This window comes from Balaenoptera acutorostrata, chromosome 15, assembly GCF_949987535.1.
Source record: "Balaenoptera acutorostrata chromosome 15, mBalAcu1.1, whole genome shotgun sequence".
NCBI classification, from domain to species: Eukaryota; Metazoa; Chordata; class Mammalia; order Artiodactyla; family Balaenopteridae; genus Balaenoptera; species Balaenoptera acutorostrata.
Genome location: NC_080078.1, coordinates 24287140 through 24313157, shown reverse-complemented (window position 1 = coordinate 24313157; position 26018 = coordinate 24287140). Strand labels below are relative to the sequence as shown.

General features: G+C 39.3%; 1 protein-coding gene across 4 annotated transcripts in view; it reads right to left on the bottom strand.

Annotated features, from left to right (window-relative positions):
- Positions 1–24595, bottom strand: part of SMG1 (SMG1 nonsense mediated mRNA decay associated PI3K related kinase) — a 97472-nt gene extending 72877 nt beyond the window's left edge. For 3 of the 4 annotated variants that reach the window (XM_057530200.1, XM_057530202.1, XM_057530201.1), the window contains exons 1-2: positions 24152–24595; positions 164–327 (exon numbers count right to left, since the gene is read on the bottom strand). In XM_057530200.1, coding sequence (XP_057386183.1) covers positions 164–327; positions 24152–24237 — 250 coding nt within the window. In that variant the 5' untranslated portion in view covers positions 24238–24595. Of the gene's footprint in view, positions 1–163; positions 328–3490; positions 3550–24151 lie in introns of all 4 variants that reach the window. The other variant, XM_057530204.1, reaches the window with a different exon arrangement.
- Between the last annotated feature and the right edge of the window lie 1423 nt (positions 24596–26018).

The following is a 26018-nucleotide window of genomic DNA, read 5'->3' as shown; positions in this document are numbered from 1 at the left end:
GTTTCAAGAACAGCACTGTGTGTAACATTTATATTTTAAACATATTAGAAGAGAGAAGTGAGGGAGCGAGAGAGAGGGAAGGAGGAAGAAAGGGAGAGGCAGCTAGGTTAAAAAAAACAAACGCACAAAAAACATGCCTCTAGCAGCAAGGAAATATATATACCCTTTTCGTCATTGTGTATGTCAGCGTGGATTCTGGTATCATCGTGCCTTTGCCGAGACACCACAGCTGCATTTGAAGGCTGCAGTCCATAAGAGGAAGACCCACCCCTATCTCTGGATGAAGAATATTTTAAATTATCTGGGTCGGCTGATGCACTATCAGTTCTGCAAAGAGAGAAGAGTATAAGGTTACAACTTTAAACAAACATTTTGATAACCCAAATCATAAATCTTTCTTTCATACATGCCTCTCTCTTCTCATTACTATTATACATAAGCACTCCAATGTGTAATAAGAAGTCTTTCAACTGGGAAGGGATTGTCAATGGATGAAATACCAGCTTTTCAGCCCCTTCTGCTATCTAAAGACCCATACAGAAATATGAATAACTACCAGGACTAGGTGCTCAACGCAAAACTTAACAGGTTTTAGCACTGAAAGTTCCACGTCCTAAGAACTCCCTCAGTCCCAGGCAAACTGAGATAGTTGGTCACCCTGGTCCCAGGATTCTTTTCACATGACTTAATAAAAGGAATAGTTCTTCCTAAATCTCCTCCTCCCAGAAGAGGGTTTTAACCAGTGGAAAAATTACAATCTTCCCAGTCATAAAAATAAAAAACACTGGCAACATATCAGGCAGGGGCAATGTGTTACCAAATTATTTTTAAAGTACTGCCTCATGGCAATGTGGCTCTCTCTCTCTCTCACCTAAATTTGTAACTTGACTATTTGGTGGGAAAATAAATTATAGAATGAAATTTGAAAGCAAGCTCAATAGGATATTAGGAAAGAACACATTAGCTGCAAAGATTATTTTAATGTATGGCAACACTGAGGACTTCACTGAAGATTCCTCATATAAAGGATATCTATTAAAATTATAAAAAGTGAGGAAAATAAAAGCAAGGTATCAGGAATCCAATAAAGCTGAAGGTTGCAGTCCATAATCTATTTAAAATTCAAGTACCGCCTAGAATAATCCAAGATACCTGGATATTAACAAGTTGCTCAGCCCCAGGATAAAATTAGTACCCTTATCTAAGGATCATCTCTATGCCTCAATGTCCCCATCAGTAAAATAGGGAGCTAAACTTTATAATTTCTCATGAGCCTTATTCTTCCATCAACCATATGGTATCAAGAAATAAGAAAACACTAACTACCCTATGGCAGCATATGAAAAATACCAAGAAAAAGGTTCCTCTGCTATTGATATTTCTTCTGAGAGGAACAACCTTCTGGAAAAAAATCACTTTTATGATACTTACTAAAACACCTTCTGCACCCATAATTATTTGGAAAACTTAAGGACGCTGGCAAGAGCAGAAACTAAGGTATTCCTCAACCCCCATGGCCCTCCCCTATGTGTAAAAAAAAGCGTCTGTGTATTTCATTTCGAGTTTATCATCCTTTCGTTGCCCCCCCCAAGAACACTAAATATGAAAAGGTGCATAGGCTCAGACACCCTGATCTGTACCTACTGCAACCACTGTTAATATAGAATGTAGACAAATAGGTTCAATTAAACTTGGATACCTACGTGGCACCAATCTAAATTATTCCTAAAGGCTCTCAATCTGAAACTTGATAAAAATCCATAACCCTAGCATACTATGCATATAACTAAGGCTCCATAGTGAAGTATCTTCTTCAAACATTCAGAGTTCACTTGTTGACAAAGCTCAGAACTTCCAACATATGAAAAATAAAATCTATGGAATTTCAAAAAAAAATGTATTAGGATATTTTCTAAGTATACTAAGTATAAGCATTTAAATACCTCTACCACTAAATGGAGCGTGACAACTTTTTAAAACTAACATAATGATCTACCCCCATGTATCTAAAATAGCACACTAAATGAGCACCTATAATAAACCATAACATACCATTAATTTCTAAAAGGGAACTGAAAAATAAAAGAGAACTGATGAGCTTTTCTGGCAGATTTTGAACCTGTCTATATGTATAGCACCTAACACAACCTAGAAAAGGAAGTTGTTAGTAAATGAATGAATAAAATAATTCTAAAACATCAAGATAACTGAAGTCTACCAATATTTAAATGAATATTTAAATAATCTGAATTTCTAATTTTCATTATGCTATGTATCACATATACTACTCTTACCATTGAGAGTTAAATGTTTGTATCTTTTTCTGGTGACATACCAGTAAACACAAGGCAATAGAGAATATGGGTTAAAAAAAGATCTGGGCTCAAATCCCAGCTCTAGCACTGAAAAGGTATGTGTGACTTTGCACAAGGAACTTAATTTCCAAGCCTCAGTTGTCTTTTGCATAAAATGGGGATAATACCTATCTATTATGTAATGTTATTGTGAGGCTTAAGAAAGATAAGTTCTTAAGAAATACTTAGCTTACAAGGTACACTTGAAGTTATTATGACCATAATAGTAAATATACTCAAGGTTTTCAGTCTAAACAAATAAATATAAATAGTTCATAAACATATGAATATGATCAAAACAAGTTTTTATACTCAATATACAATAGCTGATTTTAACTTCTTCACTGAAGAAATTAAGCAATCTACTGCTACCAACAAATCCATTTCTAACTAGGAAGCACTGATTTCAAACTAAACTGAAAAAAAAACAGGAACAACCTCCCAATTTGTTAGAAATACACGTTTTTAAATCTCATTAGTTATAAATACCAAGTTTTTTTTCAGAATTTGAGTTTTCAGAAATATAGCAAAAAATTCACTAGGGTAGAACTACTGTCTCAGAACTGTCTAAAAACTCCCTGGTTGCTAAGTTCTTCTAATACAAACTGATCAGAATATTTCTAACCAGAATTCAAGTTACAGGTATTCTGAACCCAAAAGCACAAAACAGTTCAGCATTTATTTGAAATCTCTATTTTTATAATATCTAGACAGCTTAGTTCTCAAAAAGTCAATATCAGGCAGTTAGCACCAACAAGATCATCCCAGTCCAATAAACAGAAAACTGTTAAGAACGGAAATGAGCACTTAAAATGAGGCAATCAAAGGCACAAAATAGAAAATGCAGATTTGAACTCAAAGAGGCAGGCATAAATGTTAAGCTAGTTATAAGGGCTGAAAAAGCTATCATCTGCCAGAATTAGTGTCTCAATTTAGTGATAAAAAGAAAATGTATCTGTTAAGACTAAGTATCCTAGCAAGAATCCAAAAATACCTCCACAGCCCCTTTAATACTCTAAAAATATTATGGAGAGAGACCGGAAAAAAAAGAAATGCATAAATTCCCCAAAATGATTAAACTGAAGTTAAAGCCTGATGTACATGCCACATGAGAGGTAAGTTTCTAAAGCTCATACCTCAAAAATCGCATACTGTATAATATGGAGCCTTTGTGATGTTTTTGCATCAAGTCAATCTGTAAGACAGTAGTTACAATATTAGTGAAGACAGTGGATTAAAACATTTGTTGTTCAAACATGAAGCAAATATCATTTATGGGTTAGGTGCTTTTAATTGCACGATGGCCCTCTAGGGTTCATATGTCGAAGCAAAAACTGAGATGGCATGCCACTCTGTGCCTTAGAGAATAGAGGCTTAAGGTGGCAACAAAAAAATTTTTAGTACAAAAGAATTTAAATGTTAACTATAACATACAAATCACATGCAAATATAGTTACCGCTCATTTTAGTCACCTATTCTCAATATACAGAAAATGTAATAAATCTGAGAGGTTATTCATTTTCAATGACCCAAGCCCTCAGACCTCACATCAACAATCTACCACGTGTTAGGGGATAGTTAAGTATCTCCTGGCTAAATGTGGTCTTGTGGTCCAGTTCTTGAGGGGGAAAAGTCAGCCTGGAAATGTGAAGTCAGGGAATTCCCTATCAGAAAACATTTCCATAAAGCACCCCAAAATGACTTGATGCAAACACCACACCTAGTGGTGCCACTGGAATAAGCATCATATTGCTTCAAGTTGTTTTTAACTAGGCTTATTAAAGGATTTCGTTCTCATGGTGAGATCTAATTTGTAATGGATATCAACTAGGAAATGATATTTGCACTAAAGCCAATGAGGTGGGAAAGCATTTATTCTCTAAAGCAATGGTACTCAAAGATGGACAGCATCACTGTCACAAAGCAGTTGTAGGATATGCTGTGAGTTTTTCATACTAACAGTTAATACCACTAAAACTGATTTACTTTTTAAAAATAAATTCAAGGTTATCTCTGTGATATCTCTTACCTGGATTCAGACATACTTTCAAAAAAGTATAAGAGAAAAGGTGAAACTATGCATAACTCTGAGGCTCGTGTACATCACACTTTCACATTAGAGACATTGCTCTAAAGTATGAGTCTATGGCTAAAAAATTCACTTGGGAGGCTCAGGGACTTCATTATATGAAACTGTTTCCACAGGAGAAAACAGTAAGTTCAAATTTAATATAACAGAATTGAACCATCATGCCAAAATTATAAGCTTACCTCAATTTTACTATAAATATTAATGGTTAATATTTCTTAATGAAACTTCCTTAGCTACTTAAGTATTAAGTGTCTACAATACCAAACCCATACAATTTATGGGTTCTTTATTACCAACTTTTAATCATCAATCAAACATCAACTAATTAGTTTCTGCAGCCTCAAAATATAAAAATATATTTAACTATTGTTGTAAAACTGTAAAGAATTTTACCTTGCCCAAAGAGAGATCTGGCCTTAACCCTTGGCTTCTGGAAGGTAATCTCTAAACTCTTGTAATATAATGCCTAATAAGAGTGTCCTTGGGCTTCCCTGGTGGCACAGTGGTTAAGAATCTGCCTGCCAATGCAGGGAACATGGGTTCGAGCCCTGGTCCGGGAAGATCCCACATGCCATGGAGCAACTAAGCCCGTGCGCCACAACTACTGAGCCTGCGCTCCAGAGCCCGCGAGCCACAACTACTGAAGTCCGTGCACCTAGAGCCCGTGCTCCGCAGCTAGAGAAACCACTGCAAAGAGAAGCCCGCACACCCCAACAAAGAGTAGCCCCCATTCACTGCAACTAGAGAAAGCCCGCGGGCAGCAATGAAGACCCAAAAGAGCCAAAAATAAATAAATAATTTTTTAAAAAAAAGAAAAAAAGAGTGCCCTTGTCCACCTGGGAACTTTGGGTCACACTAGAAAGTATAACAATGTGATCTATGTATGGTGGGGCCTTTGAGTCACATGGATCAACTCAACCTCTAGTAGGGCTGGAAACTAAGTTCATGCATGTGGGCAGTCAATCATGGAGCCCAAATAAGAACTCTGGACACCAAGGCTGGGCTGGGCTTCCATGGCTGGTAATACTCCATATGTATTATCACACATCAATACCAGGAAAGTAACACTGCTCACTACTCCACGGGGAGAAGCTCCACATTTGGAACTGTTGTAGACTCTGCCCTATGCACCTTTACCCTTGGTTGATTTTAATCTGTATCCTATAGCTGTAATAAACTGTAACCATGAGTATAACAGCTTTCAATGAGTCCTATAAGTCCTTCCAGTGAATTATCCAACCCAGGAATGGTCTTGGGGACCCCCAAACTTGCAACTGCTATCAGTAGTAAGGGTGGTCTTAACAGACATGCTCCCTCTAACTCTGCACCTATATGACTGAATATACTCTAACCCAAAATTTAAAGGGTTGTAAATTTTGTTTTTATGTAATATCTTTAAGCAAAACATAGAAAAGATTCAACTTCAGTATAGTTTATATCCCTCCCAAGGAATCTCAAACAGCCTCTATTGACAGACCTCTAATCATATTAACCACAAAGGACAAACAAAGTAACTAGGAGGGTACTACATTAGATTTTAACCTTTGCTTCATGTGCACAAGTGTATTCAGTGTAAAGGCTGGTGAATACACCACTCCCGTGTAGTTCCCTATCACTGAGTCTTCAATGCTGCCCGTGACTCCCTAGCCAGGGTTTTCTGCTTTCCAAAACAGCTTTCAAACTTTCTGCACTTTTCTCCTTTCCCCAGCACTCCACTGATAACCTTACAGATTCTTGCTATATAAGAAATACAAGTTTTTCTACAGCACTCTGAATAGTAAGAGCTAAATTTTGAGCTCATAATAAAGTCTGGTAGGCAACCTCCCCAAGCAGTTTACATACATTTATCACCTCATTTAATCTTCAACATAATCCTATTGTGATTATTGAAGATGGTAAGTTACCTTCTTACAGATGAGGTAACAAAGATTCCATAACTTACCTAAAGCAGCACAGCTAATTAAAGGCAGAGCAAGAACTCAAACTCAGTTCTAACTTTCAAGTTCTTCAACACTCCACCACTGCCTGTCAACCTCCTTCCAGCAATCTACAAATTTACCTATGTCTGCACACAGAACATTTCTTCCCATCACACTCACATAATGGAACAAGTAAACCTCCTATCTGCAGTAACCCTTTGGATTCATACATGCCCCTACCTTCTGAGGTAAGCCTTGCATCTCTGACTTTCCCACTGCTCATCACAACATCAACATATGAACACATTCAGGTCTTTCCTTTAAGAAAACAAAAACAAAAACCTTAATTCTCTTTCTCCTTCTAAAGTTAATTGTCTAGATAGATTCTTCACAGCCAAACCTCTTGAAAATTTATTTTCCTTGCCTTCACTCACTTTCCAACTCACTGTAACCAGGGTCCCACCCTCAGCACTCCACAGAAACTGCTCCTGCCCAAGTAGCAACTGCCACTGGTGGCCTACTTGTCTCTAAAATCCCACAAGCCCTTTCAGTTCTTCTTGCTCAATGCCCCCAATGACTTGCTTTGCTTTTGACAACTCTCTACTACTCACACTTTCTCAATACCAATCTAAAGGGTTTTTTTAGTAATTTTAATTCCAGTGATTCTCTCTACTTTTTTCCAATCCAAGCACTTTCTTTCTTCTTAACTTCCTTCTTTAACCAGTTTAGATTTCATGGTTTATCATTTCAATAACTCTTGCCAATTCCCTTAACCTGCCTTAACATTTCCCTCACACCAATCTGGCAAAATCCCAACCCTGCATAAACCCAATTATCAATTCCATCATCCATCAGTAAGCACCACATTCCCAGGTCCTCCAATGTTCATCTCCCACATGCACTATCCACATTCCCCGTTCTCTTCAGATTCCAAAATATTCTCCTAAATCCCTGACAAATTATCTCTCTTTCTACTTAACCAAGAGGAAAAAAAAAAAAAAAAAAAAAAGATACCATAACACACCTGCACCCAACTCTAGGCCTTGATTAGGATTCTATGTATGTCTACCCTCTCGTAACTTTTCACAAACAGTCTTTCTCCTAGGGAGTCTACCTTTCCCACCAAACTGAATGCTCTCCTTAAACATGTAAAATTTTCTAATATCTCCAATGTAAAAATACAAAAACATATTTTAAAAAAACACACAAAAAACAGAAAAACTCCACCAATTCCACGTCCCTCCAACCAACCAATCTGCCTTTGCTCTTTGCAGTCAAACTAAGAATTGTCTCTACTCGCCGTATCATTTCTTTACCTCCACTAGCTCCTCCAGCTACACCAATCCAACTTCTGCCCTATCACTTTTGGCAAAACCAACTAAGACCTCCAGGTTGATAAAAGCAAGATATATTCCAGGCTGCTTGTTACTCATTCTCTCATAGCAGGTTTTCACAGGGCTGCTGAGCAGGGTTGAGCAGGCTGTGGCCTACACAAAGGTGCCTTACAGAGGAATGAGGTGGGCTGAATGAAAACTTCTTTTTAAAATCCTTATAATAACTTGGGCTCAGATCCTGAGAATTCAAAGTAACCAGATTCTTCCCTTCCTTTGGCTTATAGTATGTTATAGTCTGTATTTCTTGCTGCCTCTCCGGTTCTGCTTTTTCAGGAACCTTTGAAGGCTTGCTCAGCCTCCTCTACCAAATCACTAAATCTTGGAGTTTCTCAAAGCGTGACCACAGGCCCTCTATGCATCTCACTTTGTACTCTCTCCCGCAATCCATGCCGATGGCAGTACTTACCACCTATATGACATCGACTCCCAAATCCAGGCCTCCATCATAGATGTCCACTCTGAGGTCCAGACCTATATACCCAACTGTTTAAAAAAACAATCTTAATGTTCTAATGCCTCAAACACAACTGGCTCCTTTCTTCCTGGAACCCCCATTTTAATAAATGGTACCATCATCAGGTATTTTCCAATAAATGGCACTATTTGGCCAGTCAGACACAGTATGTTTCCCACCTCCAATTCTCACCTCTCTTCCACTTCTCCTCCACAGTGCAACAAAAATAAGTCTTATAAAACACAAATCTGATGTCCTCCCACTGCCCTTTATCATCTTATGTACCTTACTTCCCTTTTCAGCTAACTCTCCACACTCCTGTAATCCTTTTACATTCTATGCCCCATCCATCCCAATCTTTCAGTAACCTTGCTCAGCTCGTCTGCCTGGAACAGCCTTGTCCTCAGCACTCGCCGACCCTAGCTAATTTTTCAATGTCCTTCAAGCTTCAGCTTTCCTTCGCAAAGTTTCTGATTCCCCAGAGGGTGACTAGGAGTCCCTGCTATATAAGTGCTTCCAGAGAACCTAATAGTTCCCTTAGCTCTTACACCATTTGGGAAGCTTACTTAACTGTGTTCTGCCAGGAGACTGTAAATTCCAAAAGGGCAAGAGCCTGTCAGTGTTGCTTATCATTGTACCCTCATTGCCTTGATGGCACACAAATTACTTGTTGACTAAATGATTGCCTATTCTCACAATTGAGGCCTTTCTCTTGACACTGGAATGCAGTCTCCTAACCTAACCCAACACTAATTTTTCTTCAACATTCAACCTAGAACCCATACTCCCTAATCAACAATATTTTCTTGGTTATCTTCTACAACAAGAGCACTAATTAGGAGTAATGACTCCAAAAGGCGAACTAAGTAAAATAGTTCCAACCCTCTAAGAATTTACAATCTAGAAAAAAAAGAACTGTTAGTATAAGTTCCAATTAGGAGTATAAAATGCTCTGTGCTTTCAGAAAAAAAATAAAATAAAAATCCCATCATTCAGCCCCTTCTTCAAACTCTTACAGCACTCAAAGAGAGAACCACACTAGCTTGCACTTTAGTAGTTATATACTAGCTTCAATTTGCCCACTAATTTGAAAAGATGATAGTATTGAAGGCAGAGGTACTGTATTATCTAATACCACACACCTTTCAAAGGGAAAGGAAAACAGTATAGTGGTTGCTGCATGGAGAGGGGTGGGGAACTGACTAGAAGATGACCTTGGATCAAAATCCATTGTGATTATTTAAGTAAAAATTTTGTCTTCTAAGGTAAAACTTTATATAACTAAAATATGGTCTATGCATATGATCTTAAGAATAACTTTTCTGAACACAAAAAAGAAGCCAGTAATAGAAAGGGATGGCTTCAGTAATATATTTAAATGATTCTGAATTTTTAAATTCTACTTAATATGCATTTTAAAAGTCTTATTTATTTTTGTGCAAAGGACACTATCAAGTGAAAAGACCACTCATAAAACCAGAGAAAATACTTGCGAATCATATATCTCATAAGAGAAGAGTCTAGTATCCAAAATATACAAAGAACTCCTATAACTCAACAAAAAGACAAACAATCCAATTTAAAAATGGGCAAAAGACCTGAATTGATACATCTCTCCGAAGACATACAAATGGCCAATTAACACATGAAAAGTTGCTCCACTTCATTAGTGAATAGGAAATTGCAAATCAAAACCACAAACAGAAACCACACCCACTAGAAAGCCAAAAAAAAATTTTTTAATGGAAACTGTTGTGAGAGGTGGAGAAATTGGAACCCTTGTACATCACTGATAAGAATGTAAAATGGTACAAAGGACTTCAGAAAACAGTTTGGCAGTTCCTCAAAAAGTTAAACATAGAATTACCACATGATCCTGCAAATCCACTCCCAGGTATATGCCCAAAAGAACTGAAAACAAATGTTCAAACAAAAACTTATAGGTGAATGTTCACCACAATACTATTCACAATAGCCAAAAGATAGAAACTCAAATGCCCATCAAAGGATGAATGGATAAACAAAATGTGGCACACAACGGATGATTATTCAGCCATACCTACTATAACATGGATGACCCTTGAAAAATGTTATACTAAGTCAAAGAGGTCTGACACAAAAGGCTACATATTACATGATTCCATTTATATGAAATATCCAGAATAGGCAAATCCAGAGAAAATAGATTTGTGGTTGCCAGGTGCTGGGAAGAGGGGGAAATGGGGAGTGACTGCTTAATTGATACTGGGTTTCCACTTGGGGTGATAAAAAGTTCTGGAACTAGATTGTGGTCACCGTTGCACACGTTGTGAATGTATGTAATACCACTGAATTGTAAAATGGTAAATTTTATGTGTATTTTACAACAATTTTTTAAAACCTTATTTATGACATTCTTGAAAAGACAAAATTATAGGGGAAAAAAGACCAGTGGTTACCAAGGGCTGGGAGAAGTTGACTACAAAAGGGAGCAAGGAAACTTGGGGTGCGGGGAGGGAAGATATGATGGAACTATTTACAGCTTGATTGTGGTGCTCATAGTTACAATACTATCTGCATTCCTCAAAACTCAAAGAACTCTACAGCATATAAACTAAACCTCAATAAATCTGACATAAAGAGTATACTTCTTTACAGTAAAGGTATAAAAGTAAGTAAAAGACCATTGATTTATTTTTAATAATTCGATATTTCATGTCTTATACTGCCTGCCATATTTTGTAGCCATCCTCAATGGAAAAGCAAAAATGTAGCACTGGATGCTCTCCAATGAAACCAAAGACTGTCAGTGTCTGAATTAATCAGGCATGAGAGCTGGAACTTTAAGCTAGGGAAGGATTAACCTAGCCAAGGTACAGAAAGAAACAAAACAGTGCCCTCATACCAGTAAAAGACAACTGTTACCTAGACTAACAGTAAAAAAGTTCCAAATTTCTAGCAAGATAGTAATTTTACTCTTTAGCAATGCTTGAGAAATGCCTGAGGTAAGTCCTTATAGCACTTTATTTTTTAAAAAAAGAAACACCCTGTAAATTTCTAATATTTTATTGCCTACCCATTTTGATAGCTTTCAAAAAAAATTTAAAGAGTCAAAGCACTGTGGCTGGCAAAATCAGAAAAATCATTGCCTGAGAGAGAGACAGGCAGTCCACTTCTAATTTATTTCACGTATTTAAGTATTATGAGGTTCTGTACCTCATCTGCCATAAATTCATTTCTTACTAGGCATTAAGAATATTGATAGTTATAAAAGGTGGTATGCTTTTAATCTCCAATACAGACGTGAATTCAATTTTCAGCAGTTAACAAAAAAACCAATTTTGTTAATGCTAAATAATCGTTCACCTGAAGGCTTCCGAATCTAAGGCACCACGTTAACTGGACTCACTTTCTTCTGACCTTTATTTTTAACCCAAGCTAGTTTACAGCCTTAAATAAAACCCTGCTTCAGCTACCGTTTGCATCGCTTATCTTCCTCTTTTGTCAGCAAGTCCTGGAAGTACTTTAGAAACATCCCATTCAGCCTGGGAAATTGCCAAGATTGAAAGGAAATCTCTTACTGCATGACCTCCCTAGCAGAGGAAGGACAAAAAGACTGAAAGTCTACCAAGAAACATGTCCCACCCCCTCCCCTCCACCCAGACTCTCCAGTTATATGCCAAACATAGCCCCTTAGGACAGAGAAGATTAAGAATCACTAAGAGTTAAACACTAAAGAAATCCTAAAACGAAGTCTTCAGACCAGAGGGGGACTCTAATCAAGGATAGGGCAGAGTGTTTTATAATATAAGAAATGTGTGCGACCATCTTTTAAAAAGTCCTGGGGACTTCCCTGATGGTCCAGTGACTAAAGCTCTGCACTCCCAATGCAGGGGGCCAGGGTTCGATCCCTGGTCAGGGAACTAGATTCCACATTCCGCAACTAAGAGTTTGCATGCCGCAACTGAAGATCCTGCATGCCGCAACTAAAAGATTCTGCATGCCGCATCTAAAAGATCCCACACGCTGCAACAAAGATCCCGCCACAACCAAATAAATAAATAAATAAATAATTTTAAAAATAAAAAGTCCTGAAAACTGGGGTGGGGGGGCCAAAACAAACAAATAAGTAAATAAAAATCAAAAGTCCTGAAAACAGGCAAATAACGACTGTAGAGTTATTCTGATAAAGTTCCTCTAATAGACTCAAGCATATACCCAAGGGACTAACATGCTTGTGAGATTCTCTAACAATTACATATTTTAAATTTTCCCTTTAAAAATAATGCAAAAAAGCACTGTGGTACAAAAATGTACTGTGTAACAGATAACATCATTAACACTTTTTTTTTTTACAGGTCAAGAAAAATGATGTGGTTGCCAAAAATCACTTGTAACACATCAAGAAAAAGTAAGTACTAGGCAATTTAGACACAGGTATTTTTAAAGAAAACTATTACCAAGTTAGGCTCTACTGCCACAATGGTATGGTATACCCTACAAATCCTGGGCAGAGTCAAGGATGTGGGCATCGAAAGAGCAATATTCTAACATACACCCCTTAACATGTAACACATCTTAAATATAATGGCAAGTATGGAAAAGACACTGAATTTCATATTCCACATGATTCTCAACAGAGGAAGACATTACCAGAAATATCTTTAGGTCATTCTCAAATCAGACACATGACCCCCAACCCCAACCCTCTTAAAAAAATAAATACACCTTAGAGAGAAATCTAAAACACCTTGGTTCTATCTAACTTTACCAACATAATTATACGAAGACAGCAAGTGGATTTTTAAATGGACTCTGACTCCTTTCAACATGCCCAGTAACTCCTTTAGGACCTATCTCCTTAGGTATCCTGGGGTAGGAAACACACTATTAAACACCAAACTGGTAAAGAAACATACTACCTGTAATCAGTGGTAGCATGGTAAAGTATGTATGGTAAACCCTCCTACTTAAGCATTGGAACCTCTTTTTCAGAGGTGATCTTGAACAGCCATATCCTCCCCTACTTAAACATAAACAAATAAAAATGTCTCATAGATAAATCTCAAAAGACATGGGCTCCTAAATCAAATAGCTGGGAAAGGAAGATACTTTTCACAAAAACCAGATTACTCTTCTAACTGAAGAAATATTTATTAAATGAAGACAGTCTGGGGTAGTTATTGAAACATACTAGTAAGCAGCAATCCAGAGCCAAGAAACAGTGCTCTCACTGTGCTCAGCAGTGGCCAGAAATACACTGAGGTATTTAAAGTATTTAGCCATAAGTTTGAGAAAGCTATGAAACAGTTCAAAATCATCACTTAAGCCACTTTAAACTCAAAAGGCCTATACAAACTCAAAAGGCCTATACAAACCCTATCTCTTTCTTTTGTTACATTTTACACTAAACACACTTGTATCAGATTGATTTAAGTGGTATAAAATAAGAACTTTACAACGAAAGACAAAAATCAATGTTTCTAGATATGAAGTTCCTTAGGAGACAGCAGTTACCCATTCTGAGTAAATTTATACTGCTACAATTTAAAATAGTACCAAAATCTCATGAAAGCTTAATACTGTATATACACTACATAATGATACAAAATTTCATTAATTCTATCTGTTTAGAAGATACATGTGGTTCTTCTTTTTTTTATGTATTTCAAACTATTACATTGCCAGAGTCTATCCTTTCCATGATTCCATGATTTCCCTACTCCCTTTAAAACAAACATACATACGTACTACAGTAGGGGAGAAAACGCAATGCAGCATTCAACTGATGTTCTTATAAGAATCAGTTCTTAAATTCCAACTGTATAATGAAAGTTAAGCAAGGTACAAGCTACCTTTTAACCTACCCTGTCTCTATTTAATTCCGTTTGCACCTGCCCTACAATAAGTTCAGTCAGAAAGATTAGATTATTTTTGCTGTCTCACAATTTCAACTGGTATCAAGTTCTTAAAGTGTGAATTATAAGATATACCGAAAAAATAATAAAGAATGATGCAGACCTACAGTCAAATTCCTCTTTGGCCAACTTGAAACAGGATGATAGCCTAATGGAAATTTTCATTCTAGAAGCCTGTAAGTAGAAAATGTAAAAAGAAAAGCCACTACTATACTAAGTATGGCAAATGTCATACCTAATAGAAATTTAACAATTATATGAGCTTCCAGTCATATATCCTCTAAGACACTTGACATAAATGCCCTTCATGAAACTTTTAGAAGTTACCACACACACATACACACACTCTAGTACTTAGAGCACTAGAAGAGAAAAATGAAATTTGAACTAGAGTGTGGGTGCATGTGTGTAGTAAATTCTAACTTTTTGAGGAAGAGATAAAAGAGGGAGGTTCTTTAAAATTCCAAATTTGATTCAGATGTGGCAACATAAATATCATTTGTATAGCATTTTACAGTTTTGAAAGTAATCTCCCAAACTTTACCTTTAACCCTCACAATGCTGCATCTTAGGGAAAGCAAGAATTACCTCCTCAGAGGGACAGCTGGTAACCGTCAGTACAAAAGACCTTTGTCTTCCCATTCTTAGTCCATTGCTATTTTCATGACACCAGCCTCTCCTAAGACAAATATTTGTAAAGTATCAAAACTAAAAATGCACACATTCTTAAAAATAAATATACCTTAGAGAAGAATCTAAAACACTCTGGTTCTACTTGTAACTTCTCCAATGTAATTATACTAAGACAACAAGTGGATTTTTAAATGGACTACAAGAGCGGGGAGAAGAGCACTGCGGTGTAATTTTCACATCTTCAATAAGATTACAATAAAAACACAGGGAATACTAGCATTATAGTAACTATACAAGATAGGCCACTTTAATTAAATAAAAGGCTGCTTTTACAAAACTTTGTCTTATAGTCAGTCAATTGATTACCACCCCCCAACACACTTTTATTAAGCATAAGTTCATCTTTAGTTTCAGTATTTTCAAAAAAGGAACAAGATACCACACATGAAAATTACATCAATATTTCAAATAATGACAATTAATCATTTATAACAGTCAGAATTCTAACTCAAGTCCTTCAAAAACAATACAAACTGTATCTCAAGGTAGATTCCTCTAAACCAGACTAATGAATAGACACTAAATCTCAAGTTTCATTGTCTTACTTCTGGAAAACCATTTTCATTTTTCTTCACATTTATCAAAAGAATATAAGGACAGGAAGAAAAACAATCAATCTTTTTAGGAAAGAAAATCCAGGATGTGTTTTCTTTCCAATTAAATATGCATTAATTCATCTGTACAATACTATGTGATACTGGTGATCATCTTTGGATCTTTTTAATCATCAAATCAGAAGAGAGTCCCATTCTATAGAGGACAAAAAGTCCGACATTTTTCCTCAAATTAATAGATTTTTCTGCCTAATTTCTGGCAAACTGCAGGAAGTCAACATACACTCTGTCATTAGGGCAATGAGTCTGAATTTCCAGTGTCAGAATCAAAGCAAAGAGACTGGAAATAAAGTGATATATTTCAGACAAGGATTCCAGGGTTCATATTACTAGGAATATAAACTAGGGAGACCCTTAAGAGGCAGGATAGCAAGAGTCATGGGGTTGCTTCAAAGAACTAAATATTCCAAGATGAAAGTTAAAATTTCAAACACACACACTGACACACACACACCATATACACACATCTTTTTAAATCATAAGATTAAAATGCTAAAGAGGAGACAGTAAAGATAATTTTTCAATTAAATTTAAATAAGAGGGAAAATTTTAATTCAAAGAACTTCAGTAAAAAACAAGATTGTTGCCAATGCTGTCATACACAGAGGAAAAACTAATACATGTCACTATATAGTCCAAGACATGCTTATTAGTGAAGTCTTTTGCCTAATCAGCAGAAAAGGTATTAATATATTAGATGCCACCCAAAAATAAAAATCTAGTAAATACTAAGTTCAACAATTTTTTAAAAAAATCTGCAGACATATACATATAATTACCTTAGGCTACTGCAGAGCCTGTAATAATTTTCTTGTGGACCTATAAGAGCACTGCTGAGGTGCTTTATTGATGATAAAAAGGGTAAAGGAAAAAAGTAGTGCCTTTCCTTATAAACAAAGAAATAGCATAATTTAGTAAGTTCCATACCAAAAAGCAATCTACAATTCTGATACCAGAAACTCCTCTTTTTTTTTAAATTAATTTATTTTATTTTATTTATTTTTGGCTGCATTGGGGTTTCGTTGCTGTGCGCGGGTTTTTGTCTAGTTGCAGCACGCGGGACTCTCATTGCGGTGGTTTCTCTTGTTGCGGAGCACCGGCTCTAGGCACCACGGCTTCAGTAGTTGTGGCTCATGACCTCTAGAGCGCAGGCTCAGTAGTTGCGGCACATGGGCTCAGTTGCTCCGCGGCATGTGGGATCTTCCGGGACTGGGCTCGAATCCGTATCCCCTGCACTGGCAGGCGGATTCTTAACCCACTGTGCCACCAGGGAAGCCCGAAACTCCTCTTTTTTATTGGAGGGGGAGGCAGGGGGGCTGTGTGGTTTGTAGGATCTTAGTTCCCCCACCAGGGATCGAACCAGGGCCCTGGCAGTGAAAGCGCCAAGCCCTAACCACTGGCCTGCCAGGGAATTCCCCAGAAACTCCTCTTTTGAAAAAGATTTTAAAGTAATAAACACAAAAAGTCTGTAACAGGTTTTTAAATAATAAACATGAGATCCTAGACATACTATGAATAGCAACATTAACTTCCAAAGGAATGATTTCTAACAGGAATACAATCTCCTTTTTTCAAAGGGTATGAAGATTAATATGAAAGAAGTAATTCACTATGAAAGAAACCTGTTGATTCTGAAAAGTTTGGATTTCAGTCATTCCCCAATCAGCGGGCATACAACTGGCAAGAGGTTTGTTTCCTCAGGCATTCTAATGGAATGTCAAAAGAGGCTCAACCCACCCAGTGCTTAACTTTTTGGTGATTAGACTGTTTAAATAACGTACAAATAGATATAACAGATATGGGATAAACTGTCAATGTGTAAATTAACTTTATGTGAGCAAAGTATTTCTTCAAGATGGATAAAACCTATGAATCTTAAATGGCCATAGTCTGATCTGGCCACCTCAGTCCACTAGAACATTGTCCCTTTGAACGTGTACAATCACCTTACTTAAGTTGCTGCCTCCGGCTAACCGAGCTGCTGTACAAGGAACAGTTCCTCTCAAAATGCCTCCTACAGTAACAGTGTTCTAAGCCCTGTAGTTAACTCTAAACACAAAAACAAACTTGCAGAATTCCATTTTCATGTATTTACTTGAGAAAGGACACTCAAATTTAGAGTGTTTACTATTTATTGATGCACTGGTAGGGAAGAAGGGATACAGAAGTAAAACCATTATACAAGATGCATGCACACATAAAGGTTATGTCTTACTGGGGAAGACACACACAAAAAAACTCAGATAGTGAGTGTTATTAGAGAAGGCTGGTGCTTCTCACTGAGGGGGTGCACTTAGGCTGAGACAGCATGAAAACACCCAGGTCAAGCACTCTGACAAGAACAATCTATGCAGTAGCTACACAGCAAGAACAGGACTTGCAAAGGCCCTAAGACAGAAATGAGTTTGGGGAGTGCTTTAGGGCAAGTACACAGAACAGCGGAGAAAATGACTCAGGCTCAGCCTTCAGGGACAAACTAGTTGGGAGAACAAAAAAAGGTTGAAGTGATAAGCACAGTTAGCTTTCACTGTAGACCTGTACCAAGATTTGGAAAGGATCACAGAGGGCAGAGGTAGGGTAAAGATCTTAAGGGAAGCGCAATGTTTAGGTTGGGGAGAGGATGAAAAACAGAGCTACCAACAGTAGGTTCAAGAGGGAAGAGAAAAGTCCATGAACCTGTAGCTCACAGGAATAAATTTAGCCAACAAACTTAGAAGAGCTCCTCTGTGTTCCAGGACTCAAATGCCTGAAAAGGTTAACAGTGGATCCACCATCTGAAACTGTTTTCACAAGGATCTTCAGATATCCCAAGTCTGTTTATAGCAAAAGAGGAATAACAGAACTATGTTGAAGATGACGAGGTTATCAATCTTCAGAAACCGTAAGTTGGTAATAAATCATAAGATAATATTCAAAAATTTCCTGTCTATAATAACTTTTAAGGTAAGATCCACATGTACACTCTGCCAGGGTTTTTGTGTTTTTGGGGGGGAGGTGCAGTGGGAAGGGAAGTTATCCAACTGCAAAGTCATTGTGTATCTGTATCTTGATCAGGGTCATGGTTACACAGGTGTATACATTTGTCAAAAATCACTCAACTTAAGACCTATACATGGATAAATTTTATCTCAAAAGAGTAACAAGTTCAAAAAAGAATTCAACTAAGAGAGAAAAAGTACAGTCAACTAATACAAGATGGAGGAGAACATAATAAAAACATATACATACACCTGAAACTAATATGTTGTATGTCAATTATACCTCAATTTAAAAAAAAGAAAAAGAACACAAATGTCTCCATAAAAATTTAATAGGTTACATTCTACATGAAAAAAAAGTAATAAGCTGGAGTATTTCATACAGGAATTAAACCACAAAATATCTGCAACCTTCACTGTTAGACCTCTAAACAAGAGGGGATGTGTTTTATTTTCTAGTCCCCAAAATAAAATGGATTCTGAGAAAACTTTAAGATAGCTAAAGACAGGTAACCAAAAAACAATATGAAGAGACACCAAACAAATGACAGCTTGTGTGAATCTATAAAGGGAGGTCCACTGAAAGCCGCCTCAGGGATTTATTTTAGGTGATTAGGATTGGGAAAGAAAAGCAAGTAAGCAAGTGCCAAGCAGTGAAAGCAGGAAAGCCTAAATTTAAAAGTTGTGAGAACTCAGTGTTCACACACACACAAAAAAACCATCAACCACACTCCATTTTGTGTATATGATCATCCTATATAATGTTAGTGTCCTAACCTGAATTGAAGTGTGAGCAGATAAAAAGTATCACTTTAGTGATCACCATCAATCAACACCAGATAACAAATAAGGGGCTCTGGCTTATGGAAATTCCATATATTGAGCTGAATACTTTTGTCTGAATTTAAACCATGAATTATAAACAGAATATTCAGGTCCTCAACAGTCTCTTGTCTAGACTGTTCCAACTGCCTCCTACTGTGGTTACACACACACACACACACACACACACACACACACACACACACACACACACACACACACACCCAACTAATTTTAATCTTCCTGAATTATGCCACTTCCATGCTGGTAAAACTTCAGTAGCTCCCTAAAGTCATTCCAAACACACGTCCAATATGATTCAAGACCTACAATACAGCCCCACTCCAGCTCTTAAGCTTCATCTCTTATTTGTATCACACCTCACAAATACCCCATCCTTCTAACCAAACTGGTAACATTTTACCAAGGACAACTTGCATTTTGCCATTTCCCAGCTTTCTTCTATTTTTTGAGAGATTTCCCCCCCCCAAATTTACTGTCAAAATAGAACAGATCAATTTCATGGTCCCACTGGCCCCTACTCAACTGTACAGCTTTCCCTCCTCTGACTCTCCAAGTTTTAAACTGTAAATCACATATAAAAATAATTTTACCAAGAATTATATCACAATTAATATCCATATACTGCTTTACCTTTTACAAAGCCCTTTCTTATCCCCCATACTAACCGATAATCTCCTTAAAGACAGTAGCTCTATTAGTCATAAAAATCCCTACAGCATCACTATTTCCTGAATTAGAATATTTTCATTGAATTAGAATATTTCACAATCTCCTATTATTTAAAAAACCCTTCAGTTATACTCCCAACTTAAAAAGGAACCACAACAGAAGGGGAAAAAGGGTTCAATTTAAAGATAAAATTGCCAAATGTTTCATAAGGAATATATTTTATTCTATAATGGAAAAAATAAACTTTCCCCCCAAATTAAACACCCATACACAATTATCTGAAACTCCTTAATGTACATGAAAATCTGTGGTACAGAATTGGCAACCACTAAATTGTTTAACTAAAGCTCTATTTATAGTTATAAAATATGTAACTCCACTTAATTTCACCCTTTATGTATTTCACTATATTATGCACCTCTGGACATCAGACAGTACAGACTCATAAAAGGCTGAATAGACAACTCTAGTTTCAAAAATCCAGCTTCTCACAATGTCAGACATACTAGTTTTTGGCTTTTCTATCTTCACGGCCCTCTTCCCCATCTTTTGGTCTGTGACAATGGAGAATGAAGGTATTTGTACTTGTGAGAACTTCAATCTGTCTACATTTTACCAAAAATAGAAGCTGTCTTTAATATACAGTTTCATCCTTTTAGAACTGTAAGAAGATCTTAACATTGGGCACAGTAAGATCCCGAAGATATATCTGTTAAACGAATAAAGTCTTAAGATGCCCAAGTGTGGAAGTAAAATTATGTGTTTTCATTTGACAACGCTCCCTCTTGCTTGTTGAACTAATCTATATTTGACTCCAATGTCAAATCAGTCTTGTCAGTTTGGAGAATTAAAATGAACAATATAACAAATTACACACTTTTTTTTTTTTTTTCTTCACTGCCTGGCATGCAGGGTCTTAGTTCGCCAAACAGGGATCAAACCCACGCTCCCTGCAGTGGAAGCCCAGGAGTCTTAACCACTAGACCACCAGGGAAGTCCCATATACACTTAATTTTAAAACAAATCATTCTGATCTCTATCTTGATTGGTGCACCCAGAAGATTACTCCCCAAAATAAAGTCAAGAAAAGGAGAGACTGGTTAGTGCCAATAATAAAACCACTCATTTGCCTAATCATTCTTAAATGTTAATGGAGGGGCTGTGCTGGCGGTGCAGCAGTTAAGAATCCCCCTGCCAATGCAGGGGACACGGGTTCGAGCCCTGGTCCGGGAAGATCCCACATACCGCAGAGCAACTAAGCCCGTGCGCCACAACTACTGAGCCTGCACTCTGGAGCCTGCGAGCCACAACTACTGAGCCCACGTGCCACAACTACTTAAGCCCGCGCGCCTAGAGCCTGTGCTGTGCAACAAGAGAAGCCACTGCAATGAGAAGCCCACGCACCGCAACGAAGGGTAGCCCCCGCTCGCCGCAACTAGAGAAAGCCCGCGCATAGCAATGAAGACCCAACGCAGCCAAAAATACATAAATAAAATAAAATTATTTAAAAAAAAGTTAATGGAGAGTACAATGAATGAAAACGAAGACTATAAGCCAGTGCTATAAAAATGCTTTCTGCTAGAGGTATGCTTTTAGCAAAGGTGGGCTTGCTCTGTTGCCACATGACACTAGTCTATTCAGCCACCTGGAACACTTCCTGTCAATATGTGTGAAGTATCAGGTGTGGCCATCATTGACTCAACAGTCGGTTTCCAGACTAACTGACAAACTAACACTAAAAGAAACCAACCAAAAATTGCTTTTTTAAATCCTACTTTTCAAAAAGCCTAAATCTAGTAAAATAGAACCAAAAAAATCAGACAAGGACTGGTACAGAAAGGCAAATAATTTTTTTTTAAACCAAAATGACTCTGATGAACCATAAGCAATCTGCCTGCATTTGAAGATGTTTAGAAAAATAAACCCCCATTTAAGCAAGGGGAAAAATCGAGCTCCATTCTGTCAGTTAACTGGAGTCTGTCACCTTTCTAAAGTGAAGAGGGTACAGAATAACAACCTCAAATTTAACTCATGAAAATTTATGACTTGGCAAACACCTGAAGTTTTTTATTGGCTATTTAACAAAACAACTAGGTAACCGTGCAAAGAAATCAAGTTTTGCTATGGTGTATTGTCCATACTTTTCTATTCCCTCCTCTACAAAAAAGTCAAGTATTTCCAACATTCTAATCAACTGTTACTCCATGTAACCAAGCGCATCTCACAGTATCTGTCTACCTAGGCAATAAGTTCTGAGACTTTGTTAAACAGCTTCCAAGAATGCATACATCCTCCCCGCCACACAGCCAAGAAATAAAGTACTTGAAGAAAAACAGACAATACTAATAACCCATGTACATATTCCACAACTATATAAGCCATTCTGCTTCATACCTGTCAAATTAAACCAGGTGATCTCAACCCAGAGCTGCAACTGTGCTACTCCATTTATTTAGAAACACAAGCTACAACTTATTCTTTTCCAGAAGCTCCAGGACTATTTGTGAAGGGCACTTTATTCAGCCCTCTAAAGGGATACTGTGTACATTATTTTACATATGCTGACCACAGTACTGAAAAATAATGGAAAATCTACTGTCAAAGAGCTCTCAAATGTCAAATTCAAGCTTATTTATCATCTAATTCATTAGATGCAAAAAAAACAATCAAATTCCACACATTTCAATGAACATACAAAAGAATATCAATTACAGATAAAAATACCAAAACTAGTTAACTGATTTTATGTAAAGCAGGCATAAACCCTAAGTGGTAAAGGACAAGTAAAACTATGCTTTCAAAACATTTTTTTTTAACTACTTATCTCAATTCTAGGCTCAGGCATTAACTTTTAAAGTCACCTAGTTATATACACCCGATCTCAACAGACACAGGATTTGGGAAGGCATATTAAACAGAATGAGATGTGTACCACTCATTAGCCAAAAGAGTATTTTGATTTTTCTATCAAGTATTAAAGTGTTACCTTTGAACATCTTACCAAATTATTTCCAAACACTGCTGGTATTACATGAAACCATCAAGAAGCAAAAGCCATCCCAACAACGTGTGTTTGTCTAACATTTATTTGGCCAGTTCCTGGACAATCATAAGGCAAGTGTGTTTCAAAGTATGAGAGCTCCATGAATCAACTAACCCTAAAATATTATATACGTTTAGGAAGTTCTTCTAGGCACTGGGCTAAATTCCAAGATAGTCTGAGTATTACAAGCACTTACTCAGTAAGAGATAAGAATAAATTAGTCCTAAATTAGATACAACTGCCCCATGATTAATCAGAAAGACACGAAAATTAATTTTTTTTAAGAAGTCGATGCTCCGCAGGGAGTTTCCTGGTGGCCTAGTGGTTAGGATTCCGTGCTTCCACTACCCAGGCCCAGGTTCCATCCCTGGATGGGCAACTGAGATCCTGCAATCGGCCCGGGGTGGCCAAAAAGAGGTGGGGGGGGGGGGGGAACTCGATCCTCCTCATATACTCATTTCCAACTAGGCCCCAAACCTGTCTGAAATCAAATCAAATTCTCTACTCCTCTAAGCAACTGTCCGCACAAGTGTCCAGGTATGAATTGCTCTCCGCCACAGCAACTGCCCCTGCACTTGGGGAAAACTTCATTTCCTAGTACCAGGGTCGGTCGGCCCCATTAACACAGTCACAATCTAGTCTTATGCTCCACAACTACGCTGTTGTCAGAGTAAGGCCTTGGAGTGCTGGGTTTTGTTTTGTTTTTTTAATATTAACACGTGGGGGTCACAGAAGGGATCCCAGTTAAGGAAATCTTTCACGTGGGGACTCAAAGGGTTAAAGATCAGGGAAGTTAATGGGTAACAGAGAGGGTCCCGTACTCTCAGGACCCCCAACTCATATCCCAACTTGAGGGCAAGGTAGCAAGTAAAAAGTGCCCCCACCGCCAGGTCCCCTTCCTTCACCCAACTCCTAGGCCAGTGCCTTCTCCCGGCGCCCTGGCTCTCGGCTCCAGCCCCCGAGCTGAAATGCAGGGAGAGGGGAGGCATTTAGGCCTCGCCTCCCAGCGGCCTTCCTCCCCCGGCCGGGGCGGGAGGGGACCCAGGAAGCCGCGCCTGGTTCCCCGGGGCGGGGGGTGGGGGGGGGGAGGAGGGTGGAGAGCCTAGGCCGCGCCTCCCACCCCGGCGGTCCTAGGCCTCGGCCCGCCCGAGGCGGGGCCCGGGGTCGGATCGGCGGGCTGGGCGCCGGCTCACCCACCTGGGTTGCCAGTCATTCCAGCTCCGCGGGTACTTGGTGCCGCCGCCGCCGCTGTTCAGCCGAGACCCCGGGGCTCTGCGGCTCATTACCTTCCCCGACACGACATGGCCAAGCGCCGCCGCCCGAAGAAGCGCGAGTCGCCGCCCGAACCGGCCGCCGCCGACACTCCGCTCCGGCCCGGGGCTGAGGAGGAAGCCGAGCAGGAGGAGGAGGCGGCGGAGGGCGGGGGAGGCGGACGGCCGTTCCGGGTTCCGCCTGAGCCCGCAGCGCAGGACTGGGAGGCGGGAGCGGCGCGGTGAGAGGGAGGCGGAGGAAGGGGAGGCGACGTCTCTTACAGGGCCGTACGCGGCCCGCGACGCCGGGGCGCAGGAGGAGGAGAACAGCTAGGAGGCGGTGGCGGCGGCTCCTCAAGCTCACACAGCCACGGCTACCCCACCTCCCGGCTCCGCCCGCCGCACCGCCGCTGCCGCACGGCATGCTGGGAGCGAGGGGCGGGGCCGGCGCCTGCCGGGCCAGGGGGAGAGGGGCGGGACCGAATCAGAAGGGCGGGGCCTGGGCCGGGGCTGGGGGCGGGGCCGGGCTCAGCGAGCGGACGATCCTCCCGCGCCCTGAGGTAGTCTCCACTCTCCGCGGACCACGCCGAGGTCCGGCCCCGCCGCAGGGGATCACGGGAGAGGGGAATCTCCGCCAGCACTCCCACACGCACACCCTCGCATATAAGCCCGGGAAAACACCTGACACCCTGAGGGCCGGGCAGTAAGGTGTAAACAAGCATCCAATTAAGAACCCGGGGTGCCCTTGCGGGGGGAGGGGGGAGGGGGGGAGAGGGGGTGTGCGCGCGCGCGCGCGCGCGCACACACACACACGGAGGCGTGCCTTTAGGGTTCACGTGCCTCCACGTTCCTCACCTTCTACGGTAAAAAGTGGAAATTAAAAAAAAAAAGAGAGAGGGTGGATATCTATTTACCCAGCCTCCACCTGAAATGCCCATGGAGTCCTGATACCTTGACCATTTCTTCACATTGCAAAAAACTAAATTAAATAGAGAAAGCGGAGTACTCTCGAGCACCAGACCCGATTCCCTGCAATGTGAAATATGCTCTGAAGTCCTCTCACCGTTACACTTGCCCACCTTCCCCTCCAAAAAGAGTCGGGAGGCTGGGGGGCAAACCTGAGCACTCTCTCCCCCACAGCGACAGTCCCCCAGAAAGACTTCACTAAAGCATCTGATACATGATGTGAATGCCATCCATATACATTGAGAAAAGGTCAGCAAGATGCACATGGAACAGGTAACAGGAGTTACCTTTGGGGAGGATAGTCAAAAGGATCTTACCCTTGTCTGCACAGAGGGTCTTAACCTATTTTATGTTGCAAGAAGAAGGTCTTTATATGTTGCTTGTATGATTAAAAATGGTTACCAAAAGTACTTGAGATTATGAGGTGTTACACACTCATCCGCTTCAACCCTGGGCTTTCTTGTGCCCACCAACCCCTCATAAAGGTATGATCCTGCCAGTTCCAAAGGATGGAAAGTTAGATTTTCAAAAGCACTTTTCTCCCCTCTCCCCTCCACCTATTCAGGAAAAAGAAACTCCTCTGAATTGGGGCTATTTGACTCAACATAGAAATTCCCACTAGGTCAGACCCAAGCATGGTCACCCACATGTGTAAAAAAAAATTTTTTTTAATAAAATACCTGAGTGAAGAGAGATACATCTGGAAGGTACACACTCTACCCTGAAATTTGCCCTGGGTTCCCCTGCACTTGCTGTGAGGAAGGATCCCACCAGTTGTAAACGGGGCCCTACAAGAGGTATCCTTTCTTCCCTACTCTCTGATGAAGAGAAAAAGTCCCTCTTGAATC